The 10,132-nt window shown below is 36.5% G+C and overlaps 1 protein-coding gene across 1 annotated transcript in view; it reads right to left on the bottom strand.

The window, feature by feature from the left end:
* The window catches only part of HHIP (hedgehog interacting protein), a 92,540-nt gene that overhangs the window by 20,260 nt on the left and 62,148 nt on the right, over positions 1-10,132 (bottom strand). Inside the window, exons 7-10 of the mRNA XM_011987150.1 lie at positions 9,726-9,869; positions 5,937-6,058; positions 3,675-3,798; positions 2,594-2,724 (exon numbers count right to left, since the gene is read on the bottom strand). Of these exons, the coding sequence (XP_011842540.1) occupies positions 2,594-2,724; positions 3,675-3,798; positions 5,937-6,058; positions 9,726-9,869 (521 nt within the window). The remainder of the gene's footprint in view (positions 1-2,593; positions 2,725-3,674; positions 3,799-5,936; positions 6,059-9,725; positions 9,870-10,132) is intronic.

The following is a 10,132-nucleotide window of genomic DNA, read 5'->3' on the forward strand; positions in this document are numbered from 1 at the left end:
CATCGTGTTAGCCAGGATGGTCTCGATCTCCTGAGCTCGTGATCCACCCGCCTTGGCCTCCCAAAGTGCTGGGATTACAGGCGTGAGCCATTGCGCCCAGCCGACTTTTTGTCTCGTTATCCACTACTGCATCCCCAGCATCCAGAACAGAGCTTTGCACAGAGTAGGTGCTCAATAAATATTTGTTGAGTGACTATTAAATGAGCGAGTTTTATCTTGATTTATTTCTGTGCAAGATTGATACATGTTAGTTATCAAGTTGTTACCGTTAATTGATAATTTGAGGCCACATGAAATTGGGTTGTGCCTTCTTAATCTTTAGCTTTTTTGGAATATATGAAAGTACATCGCAATGTGTTAAAATAAACACTGGGGGAGAGGGGAGAGAAAGACAGAGAGAGAGAGGAAGAGAGAGAGAGAGAGAGACACCATGATGCTCAGTCTCAACTCTCTAAACTCTAACTCTTGATGCTAGCTGTGTTCATAATGATGAAATACAACAGATGGGGTACTCTTTTAGGAGAAAACCACCCCGTTTATCACCACTATTTCCATATAATTCTATGTGTTGAATTGATCATATGAATAGAAAATTAGAAGCTGTATTTATAATTACACATTTATAAAGTTTTAAAATTTATATTTGGTCCTCCCTCATGAAATAATCCTTGATTTAGTCTATATTTCTCTTACTATTGTGCATTAAACACACCCTGCTACTCTTCTACTTCTGAAAAAGATTTACACAGTTTGTACTAAAAACGTAGGCACAACAGAAAAAATAAAAATGAAAGTACAAAGCAAAGGAATGTAAGCAAAAGAATTAAAATTATTTTGTCAAATATTTTATAGTTTACTTCATTTAATCCTCACAACAAATCCGTCCTGACTTTATAGTTAAAAAATAATATGCAAAGTCCCAGACTCTCAATACTTTTATTTCAAAAGGTGCAAAAACTTACTCACTTTCTTGTATGGTTCTTCAATTAAAGCTAGGGAGTTTCACATTAAAACGTAATCCAGTGAAACTGTATTTATTTTAATTATGAGGTATATACAGGGTTGTAGCTTTTGGAGAGTCAGGAGTATGTATTTTTATTTTTTAGTTCTGCTCCTAAATAGTATTAAGTGGACACAGACATTTGGGATGGTTTACCTAATGGTGGTGATGTTAACATAATGAGTGATGATGAATCATTTGTAGCAAGGTCTGGGAAAATCAGAATTATTCAGTCACAACATCTAAACATTCATCTCTAACTCAGACACAAACCATTCTTTGTGCTATCTCGGCTCACTGCAACCTCCACCTCTAGGGTTCAAGCGATTCTCCTGCCTCAGCCTCCCAAGTAACTGTGATTACAGGGGCCTGCCACTATACCCAGCTGATTTTTTGTAGTTTTTGTAGAGATGGGGTTGCACCATGTTGGCCAGGCTGGTCTCGGACTCCCAACGTCAGATGATCCACCTGCCTTGGCCTCCCAAATTGCTGGGATTACAGGCATAAGCCACGATGCCTGGCCTCATTCTTTTACTTTTGAAATCATTGTTTGCCAGTGAAATTAAAATTACATTACAGAGGATGTGAGTGAGGAAAAGTATCTTTCTGGTTCCTTTGAGTGGGGTAAGGGAATGTTAAGGAAAATTTTTAAATTGCTTTCAGTACTGGAACAAGAAAAGAATAGACTGGATTCTCTTCTTTGAATTGTTATGTTCCTGTGGCTCTGAAACGTATCTTATGTGTTTCAACAGTCTTGTCTGAGTCCCTTATTATTCTAAGGGCATGAAACTATTTCTGATGAAGTCTCCATTTGATGTAAAAAAATCCAAATCCAAAGTTTTAGAGAAAATATTCTGATTTACATGAGAAACATACATTCTTCTTTATGCCTAGAAATTTATCTCTGAGGCTAAAGGAGCATAGTAGTTATGGTTTGTTTGAATATTATTTTTTAAAAGGAGTCACTATGAAACTACATTTATCTCTGTAATTTGAATTAGTAGAGAGTAAAATATTTACTCACTGATGAATCATATTTCAATTTCAACTTCTTTTTTGCTTTTTAAGCTGCATACGTTTTGATAAACATGCCAAGAAATACATTATATGTTATACCATAGATTGTCCCATGAGAACATAATTTCTATTCTATTGGAAAGAAGATCTGTACTCAGATCATCTTGCTCAAATTTCATGCCCCCATGGGCAAGAAGAAAAAAGAAAAAAGAAATAGCAGATAAGGCAAGTTTCAGATTCCAACAAAACTTTTTTATTTATTCCAAGACACATGGATAAATGGAAAGGGTTTTAGATAGAGAATATATACAAATTACTCAGATGTATAATCAAACATATCATTAAACATTTAAAAAATTATCTCTTCAGGACTAAAAAATTATTTTTCCTGCCTCCCATTTTTCTGCCTTATATTTTAGTATTTCTAGTGTGAAAATAAAATATAAAGGCCCTCAGGGAAAAGTTACTGGTAGAGAATATGTAACTGGACCATCTTAATCTTTGCTGTAGATTACATTTCCAACAAGTAGAGGATAAGATCGCTATATTTCTGCTTCATGGCAGATTGTACAGTACCTAGTTCATCTTCTCCAAATCCCAAGATGTGACCGGAAAAGTAGCCTCTACAGGACCCACTAGTGCCGAGACAGAGTGGTTTTTCTTGCCATTGCTTTGTCACAGGACTTTGCTGGAGAGTTAAGAAATTCCTACAACAAAACATAACATAAACCTACAATGAATACATACTTTTGTTTAATGATGACAATAAAATGTCTCAAATAAAATTCATAACAAACAATTGCTTTGCCATAGACCTGGCTTCTAAAGGGGAAAATAATAAAGCCCATAATGTGTGTGAGTACTGTGAAATTCCCATATGTGGAGAAAGTACTGAAAGATAGGATTTTGTTTGGAGGGGGCACTAAAAGTACCTGAGTATGAGAAAAGCCCTCCCCTTCATCCAGAGAATGATATTTCCTCGCCAGGACTAGAATCCATGCTGTGCTATTAATCAGAGAGAGGGACAGGGGAAGAGCATGGGGTCAGTATATTTTTCTAGTTCCTCGTAGCGACCGAGAGTATCAGCTCTGCCATATGCCTGAATGCCAGTGACTTAGGAAACAAGATTCTTAATTTGGATTTTGTCACAGAGTTTCTTACAATTATCCACAATGTGACCTTGAAAATTGAGACTAAAATTTAATTTTGTATTATTCCTACTTATAGAGACAAATTATATTAACTTGCTTAAAGTCCTGAAAATTTGGCAAAACCAAAAGTCTTGAGCCTTCCAGTATAATTAAAAAAATATTTATGTGGCAAGTAAAATAATAGTTTTCAAATTATTTATTGTCATGGTAAATTTATGTTGAGGATGAAGGGAAGAGCCCAAATAATATGAAAAGTCCATCTGAAGACTTCTGTGCACTTAAAAATTATTTTATGAAATTTATCACGCCTGTCGAGAGAGCATCTTTTTGGAAGTTCTTCAGTTAAACCACTATATCTATGGAACTAACAGTAAATACTATTTATGTGTGATCCCCATCTGATGCACAAAAAGAGACAATCATTTGAATATTTTGTGGCAGTTTGCCAAATGATTAATGGATATGTCATTTGATATATCATACTGTTGTGGTATCAGCAAACCTACCCATTACGATCTCCAAACACATAGCTTCCATACAGTCTTTCTGACTGGCAGCCCCGGTATACAAATCCACCAACCAAAGGACCATTACTGAACGGCTTGAATTCTAAAAGTGATGGCTCACTTTCTGGAAAGAAACATAGCATTAGATCAAATGAAACATATTTTCGTAAAGTAAAAGGAATGTACACCAAACAACAATTACTACAGTGATTTAACTCTGAAATGTGTTCTATGGTACACCAAAGGGTTTCTTGCTAGGGATATTTAATGAAAGCAGTCTTTGCTAAATAATATCAACATTAAAAGACCTCCATGTACAGCTAAATGAAATGAGCATGCTCTGCAAATGCCTGCTGTTGTAATTTTCAAGACATACCAAGTTTTCAATGAAATTAGAATCTGGATATTTTGGGACTCATGATTACTTACTTTAGAACCAAAATACTTTAAAAAAACGTTTAAGGCTTTACATACTAAGTTTTTTGTAGAAATGCTTCCGCATATATTGAGTAAATTGAGACAGACCTCTGTCAAAAGATATAAAATGTTTAAAAGCCTACACTTTAATGAAAATAAAAACATAGTACAGAAAAGGTCTTTAAACATGCATTTATTCTATATGTGAAAATGTTGTAACTTAGTCAAGTAATATCTTCATTAAAATATTTTAATGTTCTGTTCATAGAGTTGTGTGGATAACAAAGTCTATTTCAATAACTCCTGATTACATCTGTATAGTCTTGTGCCTCTGTCTTTCTGTTCAGGCCATTACATACTTGGATATCTGCATGCTAATTGTAATGGAAAAGCTCTAAAGCTACTTGCAAACTAACCTGAAAATTACCCTTTATGTATTTAATATCAAATAAGTCATTATCAACAGATTTTATCAAAGGCTTTTGTGGAAAGATAGTAATTTTAATGACCTCTTCCCCTCCCTTGTGATTATGGTGTATACGATACTACAAAAAAGTAGAATAGATAAGAGAAATTTTAAATAATGAGCACACTGAGAGGTAGCATAATTGAACAATTAAGGTCACAGACTCTTGAGTTAGGCTGCTCAGATTCAAATTCAGACTCTGCCACTTTGTATTGTGTGACAATTAATCTTTCTGTGCCTCAGTTTCCTCATTTGTACAATGTGGCCAATGATAGTGCCTATCACATAGAGCTGTTCTGTAAAGGAAATGAATATAAAGTGCTTACTATAGGGTCTGGCATGTAGTAAGCACTGTAGATGTGTTTTAAAATAAATAAATGTAGTGCTGTTAATATTGTAACCAATTTTAGCTTAACCTCAATTAATGTGACTGTAGAATTTTATTTAACCTACAAATATAGCCAAAATTCCATCGAGCTAGTGACTCATTAGTTGTTTTTTTTTTTTCAAATCACATTACTCTTTGGTTTGGCTTTTAAAAGATGCGCGTGCTCACACACACACACACACCCCTAAAAAAAGTAAAATAACTGAATACCACATGAACTAACACAGCTGCTTCATTCCTGGTGTTAAACAAATATCTGTATTGAATGAGTAAATAGAAAAAGCAATCAATTTAATAATCTTAATCTACTGTGCTTCCTGAATCATAATAATGGTTGATATATTGCTTCCTTCAAATGGAATAAATACTAAAATATTGAAAAAACTAAGTGTTTTGAACTTTTTTATTATCCAACTTTATATTTTTACATGTTCTCTCTAAATATTAAAGTAATCATGTTATTAAAAATACTGCTTAAATGTCCCATTCCCATGACTTGTTTTTGCAAGTTGATTTCTTTGTTTTCTCTAAGATAAACATTTTTTTAAAAAATTACATTCTTATTTGAATCACTTACAATTTTCCTAATGCTGAGACAGGCATGTTGGATATTGAGAAATGTCTTACTTTTAACACTTTTCTCTGTATATAAGATGTTAAGACAAGCTGCTATCCCCTATTGAATAGAAGTTATTCATCTTGATTCTTTGATGAGCAAAATATAAGCTGCTAACTTTTGAAGGACTGTTAAATGTTTTGGACCTACTGAGAACCTTTCAATCCATGGTAATTAACCAGATGGAACCCTCAGGGCTTGTAAGAGTCACTGGAGCTTTAAAAAGTGAGCAATTTACTCCCTCATGATTGTTAGGCCAGTGTTTTTATGCTTTCCCAAATGCTCATTTTTCAGAAATCCTTTTTTCTTCAATTACTAAATATACTAAAACAAAACTCGAACTAAAGCAAAATCAGCAAATTATGCTCTACATACCATAATCTTTCCCCTTTATAATCTGTAGGATTCTGGCTGATGATCTGTTTTTTCCATTGGAGTCTGAACAAAGTATCGTTAAATTGATGTTTATATCAGTGGGATGTCGATCCACAGCACATCTGCATAACAAGAGGGGATGCACATTAATTCCTACCGTGATCTTTTCCAAGCTCACACTGGAGGTTCCTGACATAGGAAGGAGCCCTCTGTGGACTGACAAGAATCCTATGCGCAATTTAGTTTGGATCTTCTAGAAAGCACTGAAGGAAGTAGTCCAATGTGTTTGCTTACTTGGTTGAAGCTTAATCTCTGGAATATATTTCTTAATTTCTCTTGTTATGATTTATAATTTCTTATGTTACAAATGTGCACACTGTCTTAAAACAAATGTTAGTCTGTTCTTAAGGAATATCACATGTATAATACACTGATAAAGTATTGTGAATAAGAACCAGTGTCACCATCCAGGAACAGAAAACCAAACACCGCATGTTCTCACTCATAAGTGGGAGTTGAACAATGAGAACACATGGACACAGGGAGGGAAGCATCACACACTGGGGCCTGTTGCGGGATGGGGTGCAAGGGGACAAAAAGCATTAGGACAAATACCTAATGCATGTGGGGCTTAAAACCCAGATGACGGGTTGATAGGTGCAGCAAACCACCGTGGCACATGTAAACCTATGTAACAAACCTGCATGTTCAGAATGCATATCCCAGAATTTAAAGTAAAATAACATAAAAAAAAAAAAAAACAGTGTCACTGTCAACTCATCTCTGTGCCACACAATACAGTACTAGTTATAATATTAATTTTGAGTTTCTTATATGAATTTGCTGCATTCTAAAACTTAGGCTGCTCTAACACAGGAAAACACGTGCTCTAATTCCGGGAATAGAGTAAAGCTGGTCCCTACAAAAGTCGAAGTCTTTACGTTGACTCTGTTTTCATGTTTTCCATTCCTAATCTGGGGGCCAGAGTATCTCTGTGACTTAAGCCACTGACAGGAAGCTCCATAAGAGGAGGCAGGACTTGCAACTTCATTACTATCTTCCTGTTACCTGGTTCAAAGCCAGGAATATAAGAGGGGCTCAAGGTTTGTGGAATATTTCAGTCACTGAGGGACTGGGTATGAGGAGCTTGGGTTGGGGGAAGAATAAAGTTATGTAATACAATTTTTGAAGTTATCAAAAGTGTGGAAAACAGGCTTGCACTGTTTTTAGGTTTTTCAACCTTGGCACTGCTGATATTTTGGGCCAGGTAATTTTTTGTCTGGGGAGGCTGTGCTGCCAACTATAGGGTGTTTAGCAGCATCTCTGGCTTCTACACACGAAATGCCAGTAGCATCACTCCCTCGCCCTCCACCACACCCTAATTGTGAAAACCAAAAATGTTTCCAGACATTGTCGAATGTCCCCTGGGGGTAAAATTATCCCATTGAGAATCACTGTTCTAGGCCAACAAAATATATTAATTACTTAAAAACAAAATCAAACCATTGGAGCTAATAAAGAAATTTAAAAAATAAGATACAAAAATGAGAGTTGGTGCTGGTTCTTAAGAGACAGAAGAGTCATGTAGCAATTATATAAAAAAAAAACAAACAAAAAACAAAACATAAACTCTTGGCTCCAGATGATCTCATTCATGACAGGGAAACCATAAGCCTGACCTGCCAAAGATGGGTTAGTTGTTCTGTGGCAACAGTCCCTTTATTGTCCTCTCTAGTTCAATGATTCACAGAAGACAATGCCTGGCAGGGATCATGATAGAGTCATGCTGTGACTTAAGGTGGAACTAAATCCACAGCGGGGAGAACATTTTCCTCTATTACCTTTCTTTGAAGATGGAGAAACTATGAGAAAAAGAGATTTGACTTGTTTCCAACAAGAAACAGCAAATCTGGAAAGTAGGCCAGATGGAGTTGCTGGGGGCTTGGAGCTATGGCTCTGGCAGAATACCAGGTCCACTAAGAACTGCTTGACCATTGTAACCTTCAGTTTCTTATGTGAAAAAGCGCCCTGCCAGTGGCACTCTCTGGGTGATACTATAATGGTGTCATTATATGACTATAATGTCATTATCTATTTGTCTAAACCTACAGAATGCACAACACCAAGAGTGAACCCTAATGTAAACCATGGGCTCTGGGTGATTATCACGTGTCAATGTCAGTTCATCGACTATAACAAATGTTTCTCTATGGGGGATGATAATAATGGGAGAGACTATGCATGTGTGGAGGTAAGGGTAATATAAAAATGTCTATACCTTTATCTCAATTTTGCTACACATCTACCACTGTCCTGAAAACTAGTCTATTAATAAAAGGGGAGTGGGAGAAGTGGGGCTGATGGTGAGCCTTGCTGAGAAGCAGAGAGGAGATGAAGTACACAAGATACTTAGTTCAGCACCCTGCAGCAAAGTGCTTAACAAAAGTTCGCTTTATTTTTAGCCAATGATTAATTTAGTTTTCTTTCTACTTTATTAAATCGTCTTCTGCTGAGAATACTCTTGGAGGGAAGTGGAATATAAACACCAGCTTCTCCTTCAGCCCTCTGCCACCAGAGGTGGGGAGGCCCCGCAGCACAGGCATCTTGCCACACATCTGGTCTGTAAAGCACCTCGTCCCATGTTTTTGCACTGAGGTTCAGGACCCCCAGGAAGGTTGTGAGAAAGCTCCAGTGGGATTGTGGTGACTCAGGCTGCCTGACTTCAAAGTGTTGCTTTGTGGTGATATCTGTGAGTTCTGAGCTCTAGGAATGGAATGTGACAGTTTCCTCCACATCCTGAACCCACCTTAAGTATTCCCTGTCGCACAGATTTTAAGATCTGCTGAGATGCCAAAAAGGAAATGAACTGTAGACTTGGGTTTGATGGAGGGGAGATGAAGGGCATGAGGGATTATAAAAATAAAAAGTTTGAGAAATATTCACCTTGCACATAGTGAACACTCAATAAACATTAAATGGTAATAATAACTTACCTAGTAAATGAATGGATGTGGCTAGATATCCCTGAGTAGGAATAATAGATCATAGACTGGATGAAGCTTTTGTTACTGAATTGCTGTATTATACTTCATAGCATTTTTACAAAATGTACCCCAAATTTCTCACTCTACGTACTTTTTAGTTATCTTTTGTTTTGGTTCATTATAGTACCAACAGTTAATATGGAGTCCTTTAGTATTTGCAATGTTTTCAAAGTGAAATAAAAGTTAATATTTTGCTCAACTCCTTGCAAATTAACACTGCAGCATCATATTTTAAGTGAAGCTATGATGATAAGAATTGCAATTTATTTAAAACTTATCAGGGGTCAGACACACTATTTGGTACTTTACTTACAGATTTTTATTTAATCATTGCAAGGCAGTTATTATCACTCTCATGTAATATATAAAGAACTTAAGATTCAGTGGGATTTAAGGAGACAGATCAAAAAGTGTATCTCTCTAAACTGTTCAGATTAAAGTCTTGGTCATTACACTAGTCCAATAGTGTTTATCTGATAATAACCTCTCCACATTTTAAGGTGAATTTTTCTCCATGAATTTGTCCTTTTCCTTGTCTAATCTGCCTTCTCAATCTGCTTCTCACAATAATAGAAGACAGAGTGCTAAACACTCACTTGAGTAAGGACCCGTTGTGATTTCAGAGGCACGGCCTTAGATACCATCTTTGGCTGCTCTGTGATGGTACATGCTCTATGCTATATTTTCCCGGTTCCCGGATCCCCGCCTGGCTTTAAAGTCAGGGAGAAGACAGACGTGTTCTCACCTGCCTGGATCGTGGAGCCCATGAGCAAACACTTCAGGGGGCTGGTTGGTGCTGTTGAAGTGTGGGTTGCTCCTTGGTATGGAATAAGGCACGTTGCACATGTCTGTGTCCACATCCAGCCGTAGCACTGAGCCTGTGAAATCACTGAGAAATTGGGGGACAGAATATGTGTTTTACATTTTCATTATATATCTCACCTATATTAAATATGGTGAGGTTGTTCTATTGATGAAAGAATCATCCCCTTAGTTGAAATAAAATATTAAAGTGGCTGGGTGCAGTGGCTCACGTCTGTAATCCCAGCACTTTGGGAAGCCAAGGTGAGAGGATTGTTTGATGCCAAGAGTTCAAGGCTAGCCTGGCGACATAGCGAGACTCCATCTCTACAAATTTTTTTTTTTTTTTTT

Source organism: Mandrillus leucophaeus, unplaced genomic scaffold (assembly GCF_000951045.1).
Source record: "Mandrillus leucophaeus isolate KB7577 unplaced genomic scaffold, Mleu.le_1.0 Scaffold301, whole genome shotgun sequence".
In the NCBI taxonomy this organism is placed as follows: domain Eukaryota; kingdom Metazoa; phylum Chordata; class Mammalia; order Primates; family Cercopithecidae; genus Mandrillus; species Mandrillus leucophaeus.